Here is a 27,995-nt window from a genome sequence, read left to right as displayed (position 1 = left end):
CCCACTCTGTCAGTTACAGAACCCACACTCTGTATGTCAGTTACAGAACCCACATTCTATATGTCAGTTACAGAACCCACACTCTATATGTCAGTTACAGAACCCACACTCTATATGTCAGTTACAGAACCCACACTCTATATGTCAGTTACAGAATCCACACTCTATATGTCAGTTACAGAACCCACACTCTATATGTCAGTTACAGAACCCACACTCTATATGTCAGTTACAGAACCCACACTCTATATGTCAGTTACAGAACCCCCACTCTGTCAGTTACAGAACCCCCACTCTATATGTCAGTTACAGAACCCACACTCTATATGTCAGTTACAGAACCCACACTCTATATGTCAGTTACAGAACCCACACTCTATATGTCAGTTACAGAACCCACACTCTATATGTCAGTTACAGAACCCACACTCTATATGTCAGTTACAGAACCCACACTCTGTCAGTTACAGAACCCACACTCTATATGTCAGTTACAGAACCCACACTCTATATGTCAGTTACAGAACCCACACTCTATATGTCAGTTACAGAACCCCCACTCTGTCAGTTACAGAACCCACACTCTATATGTCAGTTACAGAACCCACACTCTATATGTCAGTTACAGAACCCACACTCTATATGTCAGTTACAGAACCCACACTCTATATGTCAGTTACAGAACCCACACTCTATATGTCAGTTACAGAACCCCCACTCTGTCAGTTACAGAACCCACACGCTATATGTCAGTTACAGAACCCACACTCTATATGTCAGTTACAGAACCCCCACTCTATATGTCAGTTACAGAACCCACACTCTATATGTCAGTTACAGAACCCACACTCTATATGTCAGTTACAGAACCCACACTCTATATGTCAGTAACAGAACCCTCACTCTATATGTCAGTTACAGAACCCGCACTCTATATGTCAGTTACAGAACCCACACTCTATATGTCAGTTACAGAACCCCCACTCTGTCAGTTACAGAACCCACACTCTATATGTCAGGTACAGAACCCACACTCTATATGTCAGTTACAGAACCCCCACTCTATATGTCAGTTACAGAACCCCCACTCTGTCAGTTACAGAACCCACACTCTATATGTCAGTTACAGAACCCACACTCTATATGTCAGTTACAGAACCCCCACTCTATATGTCAGTTACAGAACCCCCACTCTGTCAGTTACAGAACCCACACTCTATATGTCAGTTACAGAACCCACACTCTATATGTCAGTTACAGAACCCCCACTCTGTCAGTTACAGAACCCACACTCTATATATCAGTTACAGAACCCACACTCTATATGTCAGTTACAGAACCCACACTCTATATGTCAGTTACAGAACCCACACTCTATATGTCAGTTACAGAACCCACACTCTATCTGTCAATAACAGAACCCCCTCTATAGCCTCAGACGTATACACGGAGCAGTACATATCTATGAATCAAACAATTATCAGTTTATCTGTCCCTATCGAATTAACAATTTCACAAATGGATTTATTCATAGAACTCTATAATTGTATAGATATCCTTTTTAGTGATTTAGCAGATGCTCTCATCCAAAGCGACTTATAGTAAGTAGTAAGTGCATACATTTTTATACCAGTCCCCCGTGGGAATCGAACCCACAACCCTGGCGAATCCACAACCAACTGAGCTACACAGAACCATCCCGTCTACACTACAATTTATATTTTCCTCTCTTCTCTTCTCCTCGCCTCACCTAAAATATCTTACCCTCTCCTCCGCACTCCCTCTCCTCCCGTCCATCTCTTCTCAATCTCTCTCCTCCTTTCCTCCCCACTCACTCTCCTCCACACTATCTCTCCTCTTCTTTCCACTCTCTCTCCTCTCCTCCCCACCCCTTCTCCTCTCCAATCCCTCTCCTCTTCTCCCCACTCTCTCTCCTCTCCTTTCCTCCTCACTCCCTCTCCTCCCCACTATCTCTCCTCTTCTTTCCACTCTCTCTCCTCTCCTCCCCACTCTCTCTCCTCTCCTCCCCACCCCACCCCACCCTTCTCCTCTCCAATCCCTCTCCTCTCTGCCCCTCTTTTCTCCAATCCCTCTCCTCTTCTCCCCACTCTCTCCTCTCCTCCCCACTCACTCTCCTCTTCTCCCCACTCCCACCCCTCTACAATCCCTCTCATCTCCTCCCCACTATTTCTCCTCTAATCTCCTCCCCACTTCCTCTACTCTCCTCCCCAGTCCCTTTCCTCTCCACCCCCTCTCCTCCTCTCCTCCCCACTATCTCTCCTCTCCACCCTCTCCTCTCCTCCCCACTCCCTCTCCTCTCCTCCCCACTCCCTCTCCTCTCGTCCCCACTCCCTATCCTCTCCTCCGCTACCTAAGTTATTGGAGCTATTTGGCGTAGAACCTAGCCTGGGTTTTCTTGAACGCAGTCCGCAACACGGTTAGCCCGCAAAACGGTTAGGCTGGGACCGCAGATTGTCTAAATCCCTGCTGTTTGTTGTTTTCAATCTTCCCTGTGACCTGCCCTGTCTGGAACTGCAGGGAATAACAGCGTAACCTACATTGCTAGCTACCATGACAAAGACCAAAGCCAGCGGGAGTATCATTGAGGACAGTGCTGTCAAGTGTTTTGTCCAAATACTTGTGGACTCTACTAATAAAAGAATGGACAACCTGACCAGAGAGGTCCAGGACCTGAAGTACAGTTTACAGTTCTCCCAGGGTCAGCTCGATGAGTTGAAACAGGAGGTCCAGGACCTGAAGAACAGTTTGCAGTTCTCTCAGGGTCAACTCGATGAGTTGAAACAGGAGGTCCAGGACCTGAAGAACAGTTTGCAGTTCTCCCAGGGTCAACTCGATGAGTTGAAACAGGAGGTCCAGGTCCTGAAGAACAGTTTGCAGTTCTCCCAGGGTCAGCTCGATGAGTTGAAACAGGAGGTCCAGGACCTGAAGAACAGTTTGCAGTTCTCCCAGGGTCAGCTCGATGAGTTGAAACAGGAGGTCCAGGACCTGAAGAACAGTTTGCAGTTCTCCCAGGGTCAACTCGATGAGTTGAAACAGGAGGTCCAGGACCTGAAGAACAGTTTGCAGTTCTCCCAGGGTCAGCTCAATGAGTTGAAACAGGAGAACGGCAAGAAGACAGCAATCTGCAAGTCTTTGAGAGAGGACATCAGTTCTGTGTGTGAATCCATGATAACAATGACAGATAAATCAGACTCGAGGGACAATCAAGACGGAACAACATGGTTGTGGACGGAATTGCAGAATTTCCACATGAGATCTGGACGGAGTCTGAGGAATTGAAGATGGACGACAGGATGTTTGAGGTGGAGCACGCCCACAGGACTGGGAAACCCACCACCGGCCCAGGTGACAGGCCCAGGCCAATAGTGGTCAAGTTCCTGAGGTTCAAGGACAAGGTAGCTGTTCTGGAAAGAGCCAAGAACTTGAGAGGAGCGTATATCTTCCTCAACAAGGACTATATCCTGAAGCTGTGCACCAGAAGAGGAAGGAACTTATCCCAGCCAAGAAAGCTGCCAGAGCGCGTGGGGACATTGCTTACATCCGGTATGACAGGCTCATTGTCCACCCTCCCACCCAGAAGCCTAGAAGGGATGAGAGAGCCAAGCTTCAACCACGCAACACACACACACACACACACACACACACACACACACACACACACACACACACACACACACACACACACACACACACACACACACACACACACACACACACACACACACACACACACACACACACACACACACACACCAATTGATTAATGGACTGCCGAATGTAGATGTATTTTATCTTGCTTTATTTGCTCTTTTCAGTATTATGTCTATCTCTGTTAAGCTTCCCAGGAAAGGGCTGAAAATAGCCCATATTAATATTTCAATATATGTAGCCTTAGAAATAAGGTTAATGAAATCAATAACTTGCTAACATCAGATAACATTCATATATTATCATTCATATATTATCAATGAGACTCACTTAGATAATTAATTTGATGATACATCAGTTGCAATACAAGGATATACAATCTATAGAAGAGACATACATGTTTATGGGGGAGGTGTTGCTGTATATATTCAGAGCCATATCCCTGTAATACTTAGAGAAGATCTTATGTCGTGCTATTGAGGTGTTGTGGTTGCAGGTTCACTTGGTACATCTAAAGCCTTTTCTTTTGGGGTGTTGCTATAGGCCACCAAGTGCTAACAGTCAGTATCTAAATAATATGTTTGAAATGATTGATAGTGTATGTGATGTAAACAGAGAGGTCTACTTTCTTGGGGACCTGAATATTGACTGGTTTTCATCAAGCTGTCCGCTCAAGAGGAAGCTTCTCACTGTAACCAGTGCCTGTAATCTGGTTCAGGTTATTAATCAACCTAGCAGGGTGTTTACAAACACTACAGGGACAAGATCATCCACATGTACAATCACATTTGTACTAATACTGTAGAACGTTGTTCTAAAGCTGTATCTGTACCCATTGGATGCAGGGATCACAATATAGTGGCTATATCCAGGAAAGCCAAAGTTCCAACAGCTGGGCCTAAAATAGTATATAAGAGATCATACAAAATTTTTGCTGCGACTCTTATGTGGATGATGTTAAAGATGTGTAATTAATAAGGAGCATCCAGATGCTGCACTCGATGAATTTATGAAATTGCTTCTTTTAATTATTGATAAACATGCACCTGTTAAGAAACTGACTGTTAGAACTGTTAAGACTCCATGGATTGATGATGAATTGAAAAGCTGTATGGTTGAAAGAGATGGGGCAAAAGGAGTGGCTAATAAGTCTGGCTGCACATCTGACTGGCTGACTTACTGCAAACTGAGAAATTATGTGACTAAACTCAACAAAAAGAATAATAAACTTTATTATAAAACCAAGATCAACGATATAAAGAATAATGGAAAAAGCTTTGAAGTACTTTAAATTAAATTATTGGCAGAAAGACACATTAAACTCCATCTTTCATCGAATCAGATGGCTTATTCATCACAAAACCATTTGATGGTGCCAATTATTTTAATGATTATTTCATTGGCAAAGTGGGCAAACTTAGGCAGGAAATGCCAACAACGAACAGTGAGCGATTGTATTCATGCATAATAAAACAAATAATGAAAGAAAAGCATTGCAAGTTTGAGTTTTGTAAAGTTAGTGTGTGGAGAAAGCATTGTTATCGATCATGACAAACCTCCTGGCATTGACAAGTTAGATGGAAGCTACTGAGGATGGTAGCTGACTCTATAGCCACTCCTATCGGAATGGCCCTCAACAAGAGAAGGGCCCTCAACATGTACTGCACTTTGCACCTTTGATATTATTGACCATAACCTGTTGTTTAAAAATGTATGTGCTATGGCTTTTCAAAATCTGCCATAGTGTGGATTCAGAGCTATCTGTATAATAGAACTCAAAGAATTTTCTTCAATGGAAGCTTCTTTAATGTCAAACATGTCAAGTTTGGTGTACTGCAGGGCAGCTCTCAAGGCCCTCTACTCTTTTCTATTTTACCAACGGCCTGCTACTGGCATTAAACAAAGCATGTGTGTCCATGTATGCTGAAGATTCAACCATATATGCATCAGCAACCACAGCTAATGAAGTCACTGAAACCCTTAACAAAGAGTTGCATTCTGTTTTGGAATGGGTGGCTAGTAGTAAACTGGTCCTGAACATCTCTAAAACTAAGAGCGTTTTATTTGGTACAAATCATTCCTGAAGGGCTAGACCTCAGCTGAATCTGGTAAGGAATGGTGTGGCTGTTGAACAAGTTTAGGAGACTAAATTACTTGGCGTTGCATTTACATTACATTTTACATTTAAGTCATTTAGCAGACGCTCTTATCCAGAGCGACTTACAAATTGGTGCATTCACCTTATGACATCCAGTGGAACAGTCACTTTACAATAGTGCATCTAAAACTTAAGGGGGGGTGAGAGGGATTACTTATCCTATCCTAGGTATTCCTTAAAGAGGTGGGGTTTCAGGTGTCTCCGGAAGGTGGTGATTGACTCCGCTGTCCTGGCGTCGTGAGGGAGTTTGTTCCACCATTGGGGGGCCAGGGCAGCGAACAGTTTTGACTGGGCTGAGCGGGAGCTGTACTTCCTCAGTGGTAGGGAGGCGAGCAGGCCAGAGGTGGATGAACGCAGTGCCCTTGTTTGGGTGTAGGGCCTGATCAGAGCCTGGAGGTACTGAGGTGCCGTTCCCCTCACAGCTCCGTAGGCAAGCACCATGGTCTTGTAGCGGATGCGAGCTTCAACTGGAAGCCAGTGGAGAGAACGGAGGAGCGGGGTGACGTGAGAGAACTTGGGAAGGTTGAACACCAGACGGGCTGCGGCGTTCTGGATGAGTTGAAGGGGTTTAATGGCACAGGCAGGGAGCCCAGCCAACAGCGAGTTGCAGTAATCCAGACGGGAGATGACAAGTGCCTGAATTAGGACCTGCGCCGCTTCCTGTGTGAGGCAGGGTCGTACTCTGCGGATGTTGTAGAGCATGAACCTACGTTGCCTTAGATTGTAAAGTGTCATGGTCAAAACAAATAGATTCAATGGTTGTAAAAGATGGGGAAAGTTCTGGTCGTAATAAAGGAATGCTGTGCTTTTTTGGCATCACACTCCAAAAAGCAAGTTCTGCAGATTCTAGTTTTGTCTAATCTTGATTCTTGTCCAGTCGTGTGGTCCAGTGCTGCAAGGAAAGACCTAGTTAAGCTGCAGCTGGCCCAGAACAGAGTGGCATGTTTTGCTCTTAATTGTAATCAGAGGGCTAATGTAAATACTATGCTGCCAGTCTCTCTTGGCTAAGAGTTGAGGAGAGACTGACTGCATCACTTCTTCTTTTTTTGTAAAAAACATTGATGTATTGAAAATCCCAAATCGTTTGCATCGTCAACTTGCACACAGCTCTGACAGTATTATATAGAGCCCATATTGCATGAAACTTCCTTCCATCTCCTTCCATCTCATATGTTAATCAAATGCCTACCCGGACTATTTGCATTGTGTGCTCCCCAACCCCTCTTTTTACACTGCTGCTACTCTCTGTTTATCATATATGCATAGTCACTTTAACTATAACTATAGCTACCTCAATTGGGCAGACCAACCAGTGCTCCCGCACATTGGCTAACCTGGGCTATCTGCATTGTGTCCCACCACCCACCACCCATAAACCCCTCTTTTACGCTACTGCTACTCTCTGTTCATCATATATGCATAGTCACTTTAACCATATCTACATGTACATACGACCTCAATCAGCCTGACTAACCGGTGTCTGTATGTAGCCTTGCTACCATCCCAGTCACGGACCAGGATGTTTTGCTCCCAGGCAGACTAAATAACTTTTTTGCCCGCTTTGAGGACAATACAGTGCCACAGACACGGCCTGCAACGAAAACATGCGGACTCTCCTTCACTGCAGCCGAGGTGAGTAAGACATTTAAACGGGTTAACCCTCGCAAGACTGCAGGCCCAGACGGCATCCCCAGCCGCGCCCTCAGAGCATGCGCAGACCAGCTGGCCGGTGTGTTTATGGACATATTCAATCAATCCCTATACCAGTCTGCTGTTCCCACATGCTTCAAGAAGGACACCAGTGTTCCTGTTCCCAAGAAAGCTGAGGTAACTGAGCTAAACGACTACCGCCCCGTAGCACTCACTTCCGTCATCATGAAGTGCTTTGAGAGACTAGTCAAGGACCATATCACCTCCACCCTACCTGACACCCTAGACCCAGTCCAATTTGCTTACCGCCCAAATAGGTCCACAGACGATGCAATCTCAACCACACTGCACACTGCCCTAACCCATCTGGACAAGAGGAATACCTATGTGAGAATGCTGTTCATCGACTACAGCTCGGCATTCAACACCATAGTACCCTCCAAGCTCGTCATCAAGCTCGAGACCCTGGGTCTTGACCCGTGCCCTGTGCAACTGGGTACTGGACTTCCTGACGGGCCGCCCCCAGGTGGTGAGGGTAGGCAACAACATCTCCACCCTGCTGATCCTCAACACTGGGGCCCCACAAGGGTGCGTTCTGAGCCCTCTCCTGTACTCCCTGTTCACCCACGACTGCGTGGCCATGCACGCCTCCAACTCAATCATCAAGTTTGCAGACGACACAACAGTGGTAGGCTTGATTACCAACAACGACGAGACGGCCTACAGGGAGGAGGTGAGGGCCCTCGGAGTGTGGTGTCAGGAAAATAACCTCACACTCAACGTCAACAAAACTAAGGAGATGATTGTGGACTTCAGGAAACAGCAGAGGGAACACCCCCCTATCCACATCGATGGAACAGTAGTGGAGAGGGTAGCAAGTTTTAAGTTCCTCGGCATACACATCAAAGACAAACTGAATTGGTCCACTCACGCAGACAGCATTGTGAAGAAGGCGCAGCAGCGCCTCTTCAACCTCAGGAGGCTGAAGAATTTTGGCTTGTCACCTAAAGCACTCACAAACTTCTACAGATGCACAATCGAGAGCATCCTGTTGGGCTGTATCACTGTCTGGTACGGCAACTGCTCCGCCCACAACCGTAAGGCTCTCCAGAGGGTAGTGAGGTCTGCACAACGCATCACCGGGGGCAACCTACCTGCCCTCCAGGACACCTACACCACCCGATGTTACAGGAAGGCCATAAAGATCATGAAGGACAACAACCACCCGAGCCACTGCCTGTTCACCCCGCTATCATCCAGAAGGCGAGGTCAGTACAGGTGCATCAAAGCTGGGACCGAGAGACTGAAAAACAGCTTCTATCTCAAGGCCATCAGACTGTTAAACAGCCACCACTAACATTGAGTGGCTGCTGCCAACACACTGACACTGACACTGACTCAACTCCAGCCACTTTAATAATGGGAATTGATGGGAAATTATGTAAAATATATCACAAGCCACTTTAAACAATGCTACCTTATATAATGTTACATACCCTACATTATTAATCTCATATGCATACGTATATACTGTACTCTATATCATCTACTGCATCCTTATGTAATACATGTATCACTAGCCACTTTAACTATGCCACTTTGTTTACATACTCATCTCATATGTATATACTGTACTCGATACCATCTACTGTATCTTGCCTATGCTGCTCTGTACCATCACTCATTCATATATCTTTATGTACATATTCTTTATCTCCTTAGACTGTGTATAAGACAGTAGTTTTGGAATTGTTAGTTAGATTACTTGTTGGTTATTACTGCATTGTCGGAACTAGAAGCACAAGCATTTCGCTACACTCGCATTAACATCTGCTAACCATGTGTATGTGACAAATAAAATTAGATTTGATTTGATTTGCTACTTTTATAGCCTCACTACTGTACATAGTCTGTCATTTTACTGTTGTTTTATTTCTTTATCTACCTATTGTTCACCTAATAGCTTTTTCACACTATTGTTTAGAGCCTGTAAGTAAACATTTCACTGTAAGGTCTACACCTGTTGAATTCGGTGCACGTGACAAATACACTTTGATTTGATTTATTGTTCAAATAAACAGCAAACCTGGTTTCAAAAAACAGATAAATCAACACCTTGCGGCGCAACGCCTCTCCCCCATTTGACCCTGATAGTTTGTGTGTATGCATTGATATGTAGGCTACGCATGCCTTAAAAAAAACGTATGTAGTTATGTTCTTGAGCTGTTCTTGTCTATTGATGTTCTGTATATGTCATTCTGTATTATGTTTTGTGTGGACCCCAGGAAAAGTAGCTGCTGCTTTTGCAACGGCTAATGGGGATCATAATAAAATACCAGATACCAAATACTATCTCTGCTCTCCTGCCCAGTCCATCTCCTCTCCTGCCCAGTACCTCCCCTCTCCTGCCCAGTCCATCTCCTCTCCTGCCCAGTCCCTCCCCTCTCCTGCCCAGTCCATCTCCTCTCCTGCCCAGTCCCTCCCCTCTCCTGCCCAGTCCATCTCCTCTCCTGCCCAGTCCATCTCCTCTCCTGCCCAGTCCATCTCCTCTCCACCCCAGTCCATCTCCTCTCCTGCCCAGTCCTTCTCCTCTCCTGCCCAGTCCATCTCCTCTCCACCCCAGTCCATCTCCTCTCCTGCCCAGTCCATCTCCTCTCCACCCCAGTCCATCTCCTCTCCTGCCCAGTCCATCTCCTCTCCACCCGTCCATCTCCTCTCCTGCCCAGTCCATCTCCTCTCCACCCCAGTCCATCTCCTCTTCTGCCCAGTCCATCTCCTCTCCTGCCCAGTCCATCCCCTCTCCTGCCCAGTCCCTCCCCTCTCCTGCCCAGTCCATCTCCTCTCCTGCCCAGTCCATCTCCTCTCCTGCCCAGTCCCTCCCCTCTCCTGCCCAGTCCATCTCCTCTCCTGCCCAGTCCATCTCCTCTCCTGCCCAGTCCATCTCCTCTCCTGCCCAGTCCATCTCCTCTCCTGCCCAGTCCATCTCCTCTCCTGCCCAGTCCCTCTCCTCTCCTGCCCAGTCCATCTCCTCTCCTGCCCAGTCCATCTCCTCTCCTGCCCAGTCCATCTCCTCTCCTGCCCAGTCCATCTCCTCTCCTGCCCAGTCCCTCCCCTCTCCTGCCCAGTCCATCTCCTCTCCTGCCCAGTCCCTCCCCTCTCCTGCCCAGTCCCTCCCCTCTCCTCCCCAGTTCCTCTCCTCTCTCCCCACTATCACCTCTCCTCTCTCCCCACAAATACATTTTGAAAGCTCTTAAAGTTAAAATGTTTCTATTATAACGTCTTTAATGATATCATAATGATTCAATGTCCAACCCTTTGATATTAAAGTTTGGGGCAGAGGCTACCTCTACACACAAAGGATTTTTAGCTTCTCCATATTGCAGTGCAGAGAGAGAGGAAGTTTTCGACCGGTTGTTAAAGTCCTAGAACCGCCCCCACTCCACCCCCCCTCTTCCTTCTCTGGTGGGAGAGAGAGGGGGGGCTCTCTTTGATCCTCACCTAGGAGGGAAAGTCATGACAGTGGTTATGTGCTTAATGCTTTAACATGAGCTAATGTACAGCCTGCATATAATTAGTGCCATGTTTTTAATCAATGTGTTTCTCATCTGTGGTAAATTGTAAAGACTATTTACAGGTTTTTATAATCAATTTGACACTAATTTTGGGAACCTTGATGTCATTTTTCAAAACTTAAGACACAACCAATGATCAAAATGCACATTTTTCAAAACTCTTTTTCCAATTGCTTTGATACAATAAACGTAAAGCTCAGATAATTTGTTCATTGAACTAAAATCACCTTAACATCAAAGTATTACCATTTCAAAATGCAATTCACACATTACATCTGAGATGACTGTTGTCATGACGTTGGCCTCTTTGGGTATAGCAAGCCCCATCCCCCTCTCCCTGCCTCCCCTTGCCTCCTTCAACTAGGCTGCTATGGCCAGAGAGAGGTCGTAAATTCCTGAGAAGACCCTGCCACATGGCCACATAGTATAAGAGGCAGAGTAGATTTTCATGGAGCACAAAATCATTTCTTCTACCTCACAGAACTTGAGGTGCGAACAAACTTCATGTTCCAGAGAAAGTATAAAAGATCGGTGAAGAATCCAGCTACGAACTGGTCCGTTTGTCACAACTTGGGGAAGCTCATGGGAGACGGTGTGGCAACATTACCATAACGCTGTTTATATAATAGCCTCAGATATGAGGTTTACATCTAATTGTTGTATAAGATGAATCAGTGAGTATGATACTGTTTGTAAAAGTGTGTAATATGATTTTTGACTGTTTAATGGAGGAAAACTCAAAAAGGGGATTGGAGTTAACTAAATCAGAGGACCGCCCCTGAGCCCAGTTAGGGTCAGACATCCTGGGACAGCCCTTTTATGCCTTCCGAATTAAACCCCCACTCGGGTTTTTGATCAGCAGACCGAGCTTACCTCAATTACGAGATGGCTGAAGGTTGCAGACCATGTTTTTCTCCATTAGGAAGACAAAGGTTGTAGACCATTGCTGAATCTTTTAACCATACCACGTGGTTAAACTCTTAGACTATCAATACCGACAGAATAAGAACAAGTCTTTGAAATTAATTACTAGTCTGCATCTAGGAATTCGGTATTATTCAATGCGAAAAATGACAACCGCCGAAACATCAATTCTATAACGAAACGAATGAATGTCACTCTGAACAATCCACTCTAACCACAACCGAGAGAGAGAGAGAGAGGGAGAGACGGACAATTCTACAAAAGAAACAAACTTTTCACCAGCGATCAAGATGACACACTGAGCGTAAATATATATATTGATTGCAATTGTTCCCGAATGAGTGAGCGTTCATGTGCAAAGGATTAGCATTTCAATTGTTATAATAATCACTCTCTAGTGACTTCTTAGTCGACCCCCACTTCCCTTTTGTCTAACAAGCCGCCATGCCGGTTCAGCCCACTAGGGCACATTCTCCTATCATTTCATGTAACCATATTTACCTTGTTTGTTTATTCATTTCTGTGAATTACTTAGTTAATAATATATAAATGATTTAAGAAAATTGATGTATGGATGACTCATAGTGAAGACTGGGTTTGTGCAGATAACCAACCATTTACAACGTTTGTAATGAGACTAACGTGAGGTAAAGTAAATAATTCATTAATTCGAAGACTAATTGATCAGATAAAATATCTGAAAAGTTATTTTAGGAAATGATAACTTTGTAATCTGAATATTTTTCCTTAGTGCCCCGACTTCCTAGTTAATTACAGTTACATGATTAATCAGTCTAATCGCGTAATACTAATTACAGAGAATCTTTGATAAAAACTATCAGTCTTCAGTTAATGATGGTAAAGACACGACACTGTCTATTAATTTTATTACAATGACCTAACTATAAATTGATACAGCTGCTCAAAATGATAAGTAACTCTTGCATTTCTCTTAATGCATAGTTGTATGGAAACTGACAAACAATATTCCATGTTTAGATCATGAAAGTTTCAGGATAACGAGATCCATTGACACCAATTACTGTGGAACATGAACCAATTGGACTACATTATCTATGGCTGTAATATTTCATCATCATTCTTTATCAGACACTGTTTCTATGGTCCCATGTACCACTTTTCCAGACCAAGTTTTCAGAATTGACATTACTGTACACTCACCAGCCACTTTATTAGACTACTGATATTACCTGGTGTTGGTCAGCGTGAGAAGCAGGGCACAGTGCTCAGTTTGACCAGACTACCGAATATTACCTGGTGTTGGTCAGCGTGAGAAGCAGGGCACAGTGCTCAGTTTGACCTGATATTACCTGGTGTTGGTCAGCGTGAGAAGCAGGGCACAGTGCTCAGTTTGACTAGACTACTGATATTACCTGGTGTTGGTCAGCGTGAGAAGCAGGGCACAGTGCTCAGTTTGACTAGACTACTGATATTACCTGGTGTTGGTCAGCGTGAGAAGCAGGGCACAGTGCTCAATTTGACCAGACTACTGATATTACCTGGTGTTGGTCAGCTAGACTAGGGCACAGTGCTCATATTATTACCTGGTGTTGGTTGGTCAGTTTGACGATTACTGATATTACCTGGTGTTGGTCAGCGTGAGAAGCAGGGCACAGTGTCAATTTGGCCAGACTACTGATATTACCTGGTGTTGGTCAGCATGAGAAGCACACAGTGCTCACTGATATTACCTGGTGTTGGTCAGCGTGAGAAGCAGGGCACAGTGCTCAGTTTGACCAGACTACTGATATTACCTGGTGTTGGTCAGCGTGAGAAGCAGGGCACAGTGCTCAGTTTGACCAGACTACTGATATTACCTGGTGTTGGTCAGCGTGAGAAGCAGGGCACAGTGCTCAGTTTGACCAGACTACTGATATTACCTGGTGTTGGTCAGAATGCAACATGTAGATCAGTGACTTTCAACACAGTTACATGCTTCGTTCCACACTGAAGGAGAGGACACATCAGTTGTCACAAAATATGAGAGGTATTTTCAGGAGGTAGAAAGAACTTTACATGAGCAAAAATAAATGTGAATTAGCTATTTGTAACGCTTGAATAGACCGGTGTATGCTGCATTTGGATCGGTTTGGGGTCCGCGGAATAATGCGGTCATATCTTAAATATTTAAATTGGGGACTGACTCGTATTGGTTAATCTTTCCATCCCTACTATTTAACAAGCTGTTATGTCTATCTGTATGCATGGGATGAGTCCTGCTGTTACAATGTCTTACCCTAGTTGGTGTCTTATTTGCCCTGGACAAGGTCACTACATGGGTACACACACACACACACACACACACACACACACACACACACACACACACACACACACACACACACACACACACACACACACACACACACACACACACACACACACACACACACACACACACACACACACACACACACACACACACACACACACTAAAGTCATGTCTTCTCTCCTCTGCTCCAGATCGTTGAACAGGGGAAGAATGCTAAGAGTTACCACTACATCCTGGCCAACCTGGTAAGATTTCTATCTCTCTACTGTATCTATGTATCTCCATCTCTCTCCCTCTGTCTCTCCCCCTCTCTCTCTCTCTCTCTCTCTCTCTCTCTCTCTCTCTCTCTCTTTCTCTTGATCTCTATCTCCCATTCTATATATAATTCAATTGAAGGGCTTTATTGGCATGGGAAACATATGTTGACATTGCCAAAGCAAGTGAAATAAATAATAAACAAAAGTTAAATAAACAATAAAACATGTTTTATAATAAACATTGCACTCACAGAAGTTCCAAAATAATTAAGACATTTCAAATGTCATATTATTTCTATATACAGTGTTTGTAATGATGTGCAAATAGTTAAAGTACAAAAGGGAAAATAAATAATCATAAATATGGGTTGTATTTACAATGGTGTTTGTTCTTCACTGGTTGCCCTTTTCTTGTGGCAACAGGTCTCAAATCTTGCTGTTGTGGGAAAATATGTCTAATATGGTCATACATTTGGCAGGAGGTTAGGAAGTGCAGCTCAGTTTCAACCTCATTTTGTGGGCAGTGTGCATATAGCCTGTCTTCTCTTGAGAGGCAGGTCTGCCTACGGCAGCCTTTCTCAATAGCAAGGCTGTGCTCACTGAGTCTGTACATAGTCAAAGCTTTCCTTATTTTGGGTCAGTCGCAGTGGTCAGGTATTCTGCCACTGTGTACTCTCTGTTTAGGGTGACTCTCAGTGGTCAGGTATTCTGCCACTGTGTTCTCTCTGTTTAGGGTGACTCTCAGTGGTCAGGTATTCTGCCACTGTGTACTCTCTGTTTAGGGTGACTCGCAGTGGTCAGGTATTCTGCCACTGTGTACTCTCTGTTTAGGGTCAGTCACAGTGGTCAGGTATTCTGCCACTGTGTACTCTCTGTTTAGGGCCAGTCACAGTGGTCAGGTATTCTGCCACTGTGTACTCTCTGTTTAGGGTGACTCTCAGTGGTCAGGTATTCTGCCACTGTGTACTCTCTGTTTAGGGTGACTCGCAGTGGTCAGGTATTCTGCCACTGTGTACTCTCTGTTTAGGGTCAGTCACAGTGGTCAGGTATTCTGCCACTGTGTACTCTCTGTTTAGGGCCAGTCACAGTGGTCAGGTATTCTGCCACTGTGTACTCTCTGTTTAGGGTGACTCACAGTGGTCAGGTATTCTGCCACTGTGTACTCTCTGTTTAGGGTCAGTCACAGTGGTCAGGTATTCTGCCACTGTGTACTCTCTGTTTAGGGTGACTCGCAGTGGTCAGGTATTCTGCCACTGTGTACTCTCTGTTTAGGGTCAGTCACAGTGGTCAGGTATTCTGCCACTGTGTACTCTCTGTTTAGGGTCAGTCACAGTGGTCAGGTATTCTGCCACTGTGTACTCTCTGTTTAGGGTGACTCGCAGTGGTCAGGTATTCTGCCACTGTGTACTCTCTGTTTAGGGTCAGTCACAGTGGTCAGGTATTCTGCCACTGTCTACTCTCTGTTTAGGGTCAGTCACAGTGGTCAGGTATTCTGCCACTGTGTACTCTCTGTTTAGGGTGACTCGCAGTGGTCAGGTATTCTGCCACTGTGTACTCTCTGTTTAGGGTCAGTCACAGTGGTCAGGTATTCTGCCACTGTGTACTCTCTGTTTAGGGTCAGTCACAGTGGTCAGGTTTTCTGCCACTGTGTACTCTCTGTTTAGGGTGACTCGCAGTGGTCAGGTATTCTGCCACTGTGTACTCTCTGTTTAGGGTCAGTCACAGTGGTCAGGTATTCTGCCACTGTGTACTCTCTGTTTAGGGTCAGTCACAGTGGTCAGGTATTCTGCCACTGTGTACTCTCTGTTTAGGGTCAGTCACAGTGGTCAGGTATTCTGCCACTGTGTTCTCTCTGTTTAGGGCCAGTCACAGTGGTCAGGTATTCTGCCACTGTGTACTCTCTGTTTAGGGTCAGTCACAGTGGTCAGGTATTCTGCCACTGTGTTCTCTCTGTTTAGGGTCAGTCACAGTGGTCAGGTATTCTGCCACTGTGTACTCTCTGTTTAGGGCCAGTCACAGTGGTCAGGTATTCTGCCACTGTGTTCTCTCTGTTTAGGGTCAGTCACAGTGGTCAGGTATTCTGCCACTGTGTTCTCTCTGTTTAGGGTCAGTCACAGTGGTCAGGTATTCTGCCACTGTGTACTCTCTGTTTAGGGTCAGTCACAGTGGTCAGGTATTCTGCCACTGTGTTCTCTCTGTTTAGGGTCAGTCACAGTGGTCAGGTATTCTGCCACTGTGTACTCTCTGTTTAGGGTCAGTCACAGTGGTCAGGTATTCTGCCACTGTGTTCTCTCTGTTTAGGGTCAGTCACAGTGGTCAGGTATTCTGCCACTGTGTTCTCTCTGTTTAGGGTCAGTCAGTGGTCAGGTATTCTGCCACTGTGTTCTCTCTGTTTAGGGTCAGTCACAGTGGTCAGGTATTCTGCCACTGTGTACTCTCTGTTTAGGGTCAGTCACAGTGGTCAGGTATTCTGCCACTGTGTACTCTCTGTTTAGGGTCAGTCACAGTGGTCAGGTATTCTGCCACTGTGTTCTCTCTGTTTAGGGTCAGTCACAGTGGTCAGGTATTCTGCCACTGTGTTCTCTCTGTTTAGGGTCAGTCACAGTGGTCAGGTTTTCTGCCACTGTGTACTCTCTGTTTAGGGTGACTCGCAGTGGTCAGGTATTCTGCCACTGTGTACTCTCTGTTTAGGGTCAGTCACAGTGGTCAGGTATTCTGCCACTGTGTACTCTCTGTTTAGGGTCAGTCACAGTGGTCAGGTATTCTGCCACTGTGTACTCTCTGTTTAGGGTCAGTCACAGTGGTCAGGTATTCTGCCACTGTGTTCTCTCTGTTTAGGGCCAGTCACAGTGGTCAGGTATTCTGCCACTGTGTACTCTCTGTTTAGGGTCAGTCACAGTGGTCAGGTATTCTGCCACTGTGTTCTCTCTGTTTAGGGTCAGTCACAGTGGTCAGGTATTCTGCCACTGTGTACTCTCTGTTTAGGGCCAGTCACAGTGGTCAGGTATTCTGCCACTGTGTTCTCTCTGTTTAGGGTCAGTCACAGTGGTCAGGTATTCTGCCACTGTGTTCTCTCTGTTTAGGGTCAGTCACAGTGGTCAGGTATTCTGCCACTGTGTACTCTCTGTTTAGGGTCAGTCACAGTGGTCAGGTATTCTGCCACTGTGTTCTCTCTGTTTAGGGTCAGTCACAGTGGTCAGGTATTCTGCCACTGTGTACTCTCTGTTTAGGGTCAGTCACAGTGGTCAGGTATTCTGCCACTGTGTTCTCTCTGTTTAGGGTCAGTCACAGTGGTCAGGTATTCTGCCACTGTGTTCTCTCTGTTTAGGGTCAGTCAGTGGTCAGGTATTCTGCCACTGTGTTCTCTCTGTTTAGGGTCAGTCACAGTGGTCAGGTATTCTGCCACTGTGTACTCTCTGTTTAGGGTCAGTCACAGTGGTCAGGTATTCTGCCACTGTGTACTCTCTGTTTAGGGTCAGTCACAGTGGTCAGGTATTCTGCCACTGTGTACTCTCTGTTTAGGGTCAGTCACAGTGGTCAGGTATTCTGCCACTGTGTACTCTCTGTTTAGGGTCAGTCACAGTGGTCAGGTATTCTGCCACTGTGTTCTCTCTGTTTAGGGCCAGTCACAGTGGTCAGGTATTCTGCCACTGTGTACTCTCTGTTTAGGGTCAGTCACAGTGGTCAGGTATTCTGCCACTGTGTTCTCTCTGTTTAGGGTCAGTCACAGTGGTCAGGTATTCTGCCACTGTGTACTCTCTGTTTAGGGCCAGTCACAGTGGTCAGGTATTCTGCCACTGTGTTCTCTCTGTTTAGGGTCAGTCACAGTGGTCAGGTATTCTGCCACTGTGTTCTCTCTGTTTAGGGTCAGTCACAGTGGTCAGGTATTCTGCCACTGTGTTCTCTCTGTTTAGGGTCAGTCACAGTGGTCAGGTATTCTGCCACTGTGTTCTCTCTGTTTAGGGTCAGTCACAGTGGTCAGGTATTCTGCCACTGTGTTCTCTCTGTTTAGGGTCAGTCACAGTGGTCAGGTATTCTGCCACTGTGTTCTCTCTGTTTAGGGTCAGTCACAGTGGTCAGGTATTCTGCCACTGTGTTCTCTCTGTTTAGGGTCAGTCACAGTGGTCAGGTATTCTGCCACTGTGTTCTCCCTGTTTAGGGTCAGTCACAGTGGTCAGGTATTCTGCCACTGTGTTCTCTCTGTTTAGGGTCAGTCACAGTGGTCAGGTATTCTGCCACTGTGTACTCTCTGTTTAGGGTCAGTCACAGTGGTCAGGTATTCTGCCACTGTGTACTCTCTGTTTAGGGTCAGTCACAGTGGTCAGGTATTCTGCCACTGTGTTCTCTCTGTTTAGGGTCAGTCACAGTGGTCAGGTATTCTGCCACTGTGTTCTCTCTGTTTAGGGTCAGTCACAGTGGTCAGGTATTCTGCCACTGTGTTCTCTCTGTTTAGGGTCAGTCACAGTGGTCAGGTATTCTGCCACTGTGTTCTCTCTGTTTAGGGTCAGTCACAGTGGTCAGGTATTCTGCCACTGTGTTCTCTCTGTTTAGGGTCAGTCACAGTGGTCAGGTATTCTGCCACTGTGTTCTCTCTGTTTAGGGTCAGTCACAGTGGTCAGGTATTCTGCCACTGTGTTCTCTCTGTTTAGGGCCAAATAGCATTCTTGTTGGCTCTGTTTTATGTTAATTCTTTCCAATGTTTCAAGTATTTATATTTTTATTTTCTCATTATTTGGTTGGGTCTAACTGTGTTGCTGTCCTGGGGATGTGTGGGGTCTGTTTGTGTTTGTGAACATAGCCCCAGGACCAGCTTCCTTAGGGGATTCTTCTCCAGGTTCATCTCTGTAGGTGATGGCTTTGTTATGGAAGGTTTGGGAATCGCTTCCTTTTAGGTGGTTGTAGAATTTAACCTCTCTTTTCAGGTTTTTGATAATTCGCGGGTTTCAGCCTAATTCTGCTCTGCATGCATTATTTGGAGTTTTACATTGTACACAGAGGATATTTTTACAGAATTCTGCATGCAGAGACACCATTTAGTATTTGTCTCATTTTGTGAATTCTTGGTTGATGAGCAGACCCCAGACCTCACAACCATAAAGGGCAATGTGTTCTATAACTGTTTCAAGTATTTTTAGCCAGATCCTAATTGGTATGTCAAATGTTCTATTCTTTCTGATGGCATTGAAGGCCCTTCTTGCCCTGTCTCAGATCGTTCACAGCTCTGTGGAAGTGACCTGTGGCCGAGGTATGTCTAGTTATTTGTGTGCGACTCTCTCTGTCTTTCTCTGTCTCTCTGTCTCTGTCTCTGTCTCTATTTCTAGCTCTGCTTTATCTCTCTCTCTCTCTCTCTCTCTCTCTCTCTCTCTCTCTCTCTCTCTCTCTCTCTCTCTCTCTCTCTCTCTCTCTCTCTCTCTCTCTCTCTCTCTCTCTCTCTCTCTCTCTCTCTCTCTCTCTCTCTCTCTCTCTCTCTCTCTCTCTCTCTCTCTCTCTCTCTCTCTCTCTCTCTCTCTCTCTCTCTCTCTCTCTCTGTCTCTGTCTCCATTTCTAGCTCTGCTTTATCTCTCTGTGGATTCTCCAGATGTTGTCCTGTGTAATAGGTGTGATACATCCCAATGTGTTGATGGTACAATAAGACTTACAACATGGTCTCCACTCTACCTCAAGTGGGTGGAAACGTGATGAATAAATCAATTTTTACCAAGACAAGTATGACTCTTCATATTCTGAATGGTTCTGTGAGGCCTCTCTCTGACATGTCATTAACATTGTATCCAAAGAGAAAGATGTCGGAACCTAACACATTGATATGAGCTCTGTTGACTGAGCCGTGCCACTTCTCACAGTAACTTTTTGAAGATTTGACAAAAGGATAAATGAGCTGAATTCAATTTAAAAGGCTTTGAAAATTAAAAGCTCAGTGCTCCGTTGACATTTCACAGAGATATGCTTGTTTTTTTGAGGAATTTTGCATTAACATGAAAAGTGTATCCTAAAATATGAAAATATTACGAATCACGTCTCAAAATTGATGTCTATCTTACCCTCTACACACTCTCTGAATAGACGTCTCTGTAGTCTACCGAGTCAGACCATTCATACTGCTGCTGGAAGAGCCTCTGCGAAGAGGATTGCAAACCCCTGCCTTGATTGACTGACTGTGACTGTGTTGAAATGCTGCACAACACACACACACACACACACACACACACACACACACACACACACACACACACACACACACACACACACACACACACACACACACACACACACACACACACACACACACACACACACACACACACACACACACACACACACACACACTCTCAAACGCCAGCCACTGAGAGACAGACAGACAGTAGAGGGTCAGTGAGTAAATGTGTGCAGGGCAATGTGCATTAGCTGTATTTGTCTGCTATGGTCGTCCCAGGGCACCGCTCATACAACCTCCCCATGGACACTAAATACAGCAGAACATTGGTATCAACAGAAAGCATGGGTTGTGTCGCAAATGGCACCATATTTCTTTTATACTGCACTACATTTCCCTTTATAGCGCATTATATAGGGAATAGGGTGCCATTTGGGACACCGAAATGGTAAAACAACAATAATATGCTGGCTCACTGTGATTCTCTCAGTATCCCTCTCATCTGGTCAGTTTGTTAGAATGAAGTGTAAGTGATAAAGCTAGAAAGTCTAGTGTTCAAACGTTCTCCATAATGGTTATATTAAAATGACTTTTCTGTGTCCTACCTTAGTGCAGCTGTCGTATTTACGTGTGTGTGTGTGTGTGTGTGTGTGTGTGTGTGTGTGTGTGTGTGTGTGTGTGTGTGTGTGTGTGTGTGTGTGTGTGTGTGTGTGTGTGTGTGTGTGTGTGTGTGTGTGTGTGCGTGCGTGCGTGCGTGCGCGTGCGTGCGTGTGTGTGTGTGTGTGTGTGTGTGTGTGCCTGCTTGTTTGCATCTATGGAATGCAAACAAGCATCTTTTACGCTACTGCTACTCTCTGTTCATCATATATGCATAGTCACTTTAACCATATCTACATGTACATACTACCTCAATCAGCCTGACTAACTGGTGTCTGTATGTAGCCTCGCTACCTTTATAGCCTCGCTACTGTATATAGCCTGTCTTTTTACTGTTGTTTTATTTCTTTACTTAACTATTGTTCACCTAACACTTTTGTTGCACTATTGGTTAGAGCCTAAAAGTAAGCATTTCACTGTAAGGTCTACTACACCTGTTGTATTTAGCGCACATGATGAATAAACGTGATTTGATTTGAGTATGTGTGCCTGTCTCTGTGTGTGTATGTCTCCATCTCTTAGTCTTTCTGTGTGTGTATGTCTCCATCTCTTAGTCTTTCTGTGTGTGTATGTCTCCATCTCTTAGTCTTTCTGTGTGTGTATGTCTTCATCTCTTAGTCTTTCTGTGTGTGTATGTCTCCATCTCTTAGTCTTTCTGTGTGTGTATGTCTCCATCTCTTAGTCTTTCTGTGTGTGTATGTCTCCATCTCTTAGTCTTTCTGTGTGTGTATGTCTCCATCTCTTAGTCTTTCTGTGTGTGTATGTCTCCATCTCTTAGTCTTTCTCTGTGTGTGTATGTCTCCATCTCTTAGTCTTTCTGTGTGTGTATGTCTCCATCTCTTAGTCTTTCTGTGTGTGTATGTCTCCATCTCTTAGTCTTTCTGTGTGTGTATGTCTTCATCTCTTAGTCTTTCTGTGTGTGTATGTCTCCATCTCTTAGTCTTTCTGTGTGTGTATGTCTTCATCTCTTAGTCTTTCTGTGTGTGTATGTCTTCATCTCTTACTCTTTCTGTGTGTGTATGTCTCCATCTCTTAGTCTTTCTGTGTGTGTATGTCTCCATCTCTTAGTCTTTCTGTGTGTATGTCTTCATCTCTTAGTCTTTCTGTGTGTGTATGTCTCCATCTCTTAGTCTTTTTGTGTGTGTCTAGGAAGTCTATATCAAATGGTTCCACTCCGTGTCTGTGAGGAGTGGTTTCTATAGTAACCAGCTCAGTTCAGTGCACTTCAATAGCTAACACATGGAGCAGAAAAATACACACTTCTCTTCTTCTCTTCTCTCTCCTTCACTCTCTCCTCTGAACATTCAACTGAGACATAGGGACACCTGGTTGTACTGGTACTTCAGGGAGAAGGAGGAGAGGAGAGAGGACAGAGGAGGAAAAGGGAGAGGAGAGGGAGAAGGGATGTGAGGAGGGTGGAGAGGGAGAGGAGTGGGTGGTAGGGAGTAGAGGGAGCAGGCCCATTAGGCATAAGAAGGAGAGGAGTGGGGGGTAGGGAGTAGAGGGAGCAGGCCCATTAGGCATAAGAAGGAGAGGAGTGGGGGTAGGGAGTAGAGGGAGCAGGCCCATTAGGCATAAGAAGGAGAGGAGTGGGGGGTAGGGAGTAGAGGGAGCAGGCCCATTAGGCATAAGAAGGAGAGGAGTGGGGGGTAGGGAGTAAGGGAGTAGAGGGAGCAGGCCCATTAGGCATAAGAAGGAGAGGAGTGGGGGCTAGGGAGTAGAGGGAGCAGGCCCATTAGGCATAAGAAGGAGAGGAGTGGGGGGTAGGGAGTAGAGGGAGCAGGCCCATTAGGCATAAGAAGGAGAGGAGTGGGGGGTAGGGAGTAGAGGGAGCAGGCCCATTAGGCATAAGAAGGAGAGGAGTGGGGGCTAGGGAGTAGAGGGAGCAGGCCCATTAGGCATAAGAAGGAGAGGAGTGGGGGGTAGGGAGGAGATGGAGCAGGCCCATTAGGCATAAGAAGGAGAGGAGTGGGGGGTAGGGAGTAGAGGGAGCAGGCCCATTAGGCATAAGAAGGAGAGGAGTGGGGGTAGGGAGTAGAGGGAGCAGGCCCATTAGGCATAAGAAGGAGAGGAGTGGGGGCTAGGGAGTAGAGGGAGCAGGCCCATTAGGCATAAGAAGGAGAGGAGTGGGGGTAGGGAGTAGAGGGAGCAGGCCCATTAGGCATAAGAAGGAGAGGAGTGGGGGCTAGGGAGGAGAGGGAGCAGGCCCATTAGGCATAAGAAGGAGAGGAGTGGGGGCTAGGGAGGAGAGGGAGCAGGCCCATTAGGCATAAGAAGGAGAGGAGTGGGGGCTAGGGAGTAGAGGGAGCAGGCCCATTAGGCATAAGAAGGAGAGGAGTGGGGGTAGGGAGGAGAGGGAGCAGGCCCATTAGGCATAAGAAGGAGAGGAGTGGGGGCTAGGGAGTAGAGGGAGCAGGCCCATTAGGCATAAGAAGGAGAGGAGTGGGGGCTAGGGAGTAGAGGGAGCAGGCCCATTAGGCATAAGAAGGAGAGGAGTGGGGGGTAGGGAGTAGAGGGAGCAGGCCCATTAGGCATAAGAAGGAGAGGAGTGGGGGCTAGGGAGTAGAGGGAGCAGGCCCATTAGGCATAAGAGGGAGAGAAGGGGGAGAGAATGAGAATACAATTCTGGTTGATGGTGTTGAAGAATAGACTTTCATCAAAAAGGGCAGGCAGGGATCAACATAATAAGGGTTGCCTGTGGTTCTACCAGACAGACAGTCACAGTCGGAGGCTGAAGGTCAGAGCAGTCGACAGCACCACTTTCACTACCACAAAGATCTGAGGCTACAGAGTTCACTTGTTCTGTCTCCTGCTGTACATCAGTCTTTCTGAGTCTGTGTGTGACTGCTTCTGTCTGTACATCAGTCTTTCTGTGTCTCTGTGTGACTGCTTCTGTCTGTACATCAGTCTTTCCGTTTCTTTGTGTGACTGCTTCTGTCTGTACATCAGTCTTTCTGTGTCTCTGTGTGACTGCTTCTCTGTCTGTACATCAGTCTTTCTGAGTCTGTGTGTGACTGCTTCTGTCTGTACATCAGTCTTTCTGAGTCTGTGTGTGACTGTTTCTGTCTGTACATCAGTCTTTCTGAGTCTGTGTGTGACTGCTTCTGTCTGTACATCAGTCTTTCTGAGTCTGTGTGTGACTGCTTCTGTCTGTACATCAGTCTTTCTGAGTCTGTGTGTGACTGCTTCTGTCTGTACATCAGTCTTTCTGAGTCTGTGTGTGACTGTTTCTGTCTGTACATCAGTCTTTCTGAGTCTGTGTGTGACTGTTTCTGTCTGTACATCAGTCTTTCTGAGTCTGTGTGTGACTGTTTCTGTCTGTACATCAGTCTTTCTGAGTCTGTGTGTGACTGCTTCTGTCTGTACATCAGTCTTTCTGAGTCTGTGTGTGACTGTTTCTGTCTGTACATCAGTCTTTCTGTGTCTGTGTGTGACTGCTTCTGTCTGTACATCAGTCTTTCTGTGTCTCTGTGTGTGACTGCTTCTGCCTGCATCTGATTCACCATGCAGCAGATTACCTTGAATCTGCCTTCTCTCTCAATTCAATTCAAGGGTTTTATTGGCATGGGAAACATGTGTTAACATTGCCAAAGCAAGTGAGGTAGATAATATACAAAAATGAAATAAACAATACAAATTAACAGTAAACATTACACATACAGAAGTTTCAAAACAATAAAGATATTTTAAATATCATATTATGTCTATATACAGTGTTGTAACAATGTGCAAATGGTTAAAGTACAAAAGGGAAAATAAATAAGCATAATTAATATGTGTTATATTTAAGATGGTCTCAAATCTTGCTGCTGTGATGGCACACTGTGGTATTTCACCCAGTAGATATGGGAGTTTATCAAAATTGGTTTTGTTTTCAAATTCTTTGTGGATCTGTGTAATCTGAGGGAAATACGTGTCTCTAATATGGTCATACATTGGGCAGGAGGTTAGGAAGTGCAGCTCAGTTTCCACCTCATTTTGTGGGCAGTGTTCACATACCCTGTCTTCTCTTGAAAGCCATGTCTGCCTACGGCAGCCTTTCTCAATAGCAAGGTTATGCTCACTGAGTCTGTACATAGTCAAAGCTTTCCTTAAGTTTGGGTCAGTCACAGTGGTCAGGTATTCTGCCACTGTGTTCTCTCTGTTTAGGGCCAAATAGCATTCTACTTTTTGTTTTCTCATGATTTGCTTGGGTCTAATTGTGCTGCTGTCCTGGGGCTCTGTGGGGTCTGTTTGTGTTTGTGTTTGTGAACATAGCCCCAGGATCAGCTTGCTTAGGGGATTCTTCTCCAGGTTCATCTCTCTGTAGGTGATGGGTTTGTTATGGAAGGTTTGGGAATTTAATGTCTCTTTTCTGGATTTTGATAATTAGTGGGTATCGGCCTAATTCTGCTCTGCATGCATTGTGTGGTGTTCTACGTTGTACACAGAGTTTTTTTTGCAGAATTCTGCATGCAGAGTCTCAATTTGGTGTTTGTCTCATTTTGTGAAATCTTGGTTGGTGAGCGGACCCCTGACCTCATAACCATAAAGGGCAATGGGCTCTATGACTGATTCAAGTATTTTTAGCCAGATCCTAATTGGTATGTTGAATTTTATGTTCCTTTTGATGGCATAGAATTTCCTTCTTGCCTTGTCTCTCTTGCAGTGCATTCAATGTAATTGGAGAATCCAGTGGGTTCTGGGAGCCTTTAATAGTTGATTCTAAGACTTGTATTTGATCATGTATATGTTTAAGCTGGTTGTTCTTTGTTATAGGGCCAAAACGTTTTGAGGAGAGGTTTATCCATACATCTGCGTTTTCCATAGATGACTCTTCGTGTTGTTGTTTGTTTAGTGTTTTCCAATTTTCCCAGAAGTGATCTCTGACGTGCTATTCCTTCTTTTTCCGTAGTGTATTTCTGTACTGTTTTAGTGATTCACCATAGTGAAGTCGTAGGCTCAGATGGATAGGTTTCTCAATTTCTTTCTTAGGTTTTTGCATTCTTCATCAAACCATTTGTCACGGTTTTTCATTTTCTTAGGATATCTGCTTGACATTTTAAAGGGAAGCTGAGAGGTCAAATATACTCTTAAGGTTTTCTATTGCTAAGTTTACACTTGCACTATTACAGTGAAACATTTTATCCAGGAAGTTGTCTACATGCATGCATTGTAGCTGGGGACTAATCTGAAAACAAGACTCCCTAAATTGTATCAGCATATCGATTGCGCATCCAGGGCTGGAAAAACCTTGGATCATTGCTATTCTAACTTCTGCGACGCATATAAGGCCCTGCCCCGCTCTCCTTTCGGAAAAGCTGACCACGACTCAATTTTGTTGATCCCTGCCTGATCGCTGGTCCGACCAATCTGATTCCACACTCCAAGACTGCTTCCATCACGTGGACTGGGATATGTTTCGTATTGCATCAAACAACAACATTGACGAATACGCTGATTCGGTGAGAGAGTTCATTAGAACGTGCGTTGAAGATGTCGTTCCCATAACAACGATTAAAACATTCCCAAACCAGAAACCGTGGATTGATGGCAGCATTCGCGTGAAACTGAAAGCCCGAACCACTGCTTTTAATCAGGGCAAGGTGACCGGAAAGATGACCGAATACAAACAGTGTAGCTATTCCCTCCGCAAGGCAATCAAACAAGCTAAGCGTCAGTATAGAGACAAAGTAGAATCTCAATTCAACGACTCAGACACAATAGGTATGTGGCAGGGTCTACAGTCAATCACGGATTACACGGATTACAAAAAGAAAACCAGCCAGGATGTCTTGCTCCCAGGCAGACTAAATAACTTTTTTGCCCGCTTTGAGGACAATACATTGCCACTGACACGGCCCGCAACCAAAACATGCGGACTCTCCTTCACTGCAGCCGACGTGAGGAAAACATTTCAACCCTCGTAAGGCTGCAGGCCCAGACACCATCCCCAGCCGCGCCCTCAGAGCATGCGCAGACCAGCTGGCTGGTGTGTTTACGGACATATTCAATCAATCCCTATCCCAGTCTGTTGTTCCCACATGCTTCAAGAGGGCCACCATTGTTCCTGTTCCCAAGAAAGCTAAGGTAACTGAGCTAAACGACTATCGCTCCATAGCACTCACTTCCGTCATCATGAAGTGGTTTGAGAGACTAGTCAAGGACCATATCACCTCCACCCTCCCTTACACCCTAGACCCACTCCAATTTGCTTACCGCCCAAATAGGTCCACAGACGATGCAATCTAAACCACACTGCACACTGCCCTAACCCATCTGGACAAGAGGAATACCTATGTGAGAATGCTGTTCATCGACTACAGCTCGGCATTTAACACCATAGTGCCCTTCAAGCTCTGGTCTCGACCCCGCCCTGTGCAACTGGGTACTGGACTTCCTGACGGTCCGCCCCCAGGTGGTGAGGGTAGGCAACAACATCTCCACCCCGCTAATCCTCAACACTGGGGCCCCACAAGAGTGCGTTCTGAGCCCTCTCCTGTAGTCCCTGTTCACCCACGACTGCGTGGCCACGCACGCCTCCAACTCAATCATCAAGTTTGCAGACGACACAACAGTGGTAGGCTTGATTACCAACAACGAAGAGACGGCCTACAGGGAGGAGGTGAGGGCCCTCGGAGTGTGGTGTCAGGAAAATAACCTCACACTCAACGTCAACAAA

The 27,995-nt window shown here is 45.6% G+C and overlaps 1 protein-coding gene across 4 annotated transcripts in view; it reads left to right on the top strand.

The window, feature by feature from the left end:
- Positions 1-27,995, top strand: part of LOC124011079 (glutamate receptor 1-like) — a 212,587-nt gene that overhangs the window by 79,325 nt on the left and 105,267 nt on the right. For all 4 annotated transcript variants that reach the window (XM_046324069.1, XM_046324066.1, XM_046324067.1 and 1 more), the window contains exon 5: positions 14,458-14,511. In XM_046324069.1, the coding sequence (XP_046180025.1) occupies positions 14,458-14,511 (54 nt within the window). The remainder of the gene's footprint in view (positions 1-14,457; positions 14,512-27,995) is intronic.

Source organism: Oncorhynchus gorbuscha, linkage group LG23 (assembly GCF_021184085.1).
Source record: "Oncorhynchus gorbuscha isolate QuinsamMale2020 ecotype Even-year linkage group LG23, OgorEven_v1.0, whole genome shotgun sequence".
NCBI lineage: Eukaryota > Metazoa > Chordata > Actinopteri > Salmoniformes > Salmonidae > Oncorhynchus > Oncorhynchus gorbuscha.
This window is presented reverse-complemented; position numbering and strand designations above follow the sequence as displayed.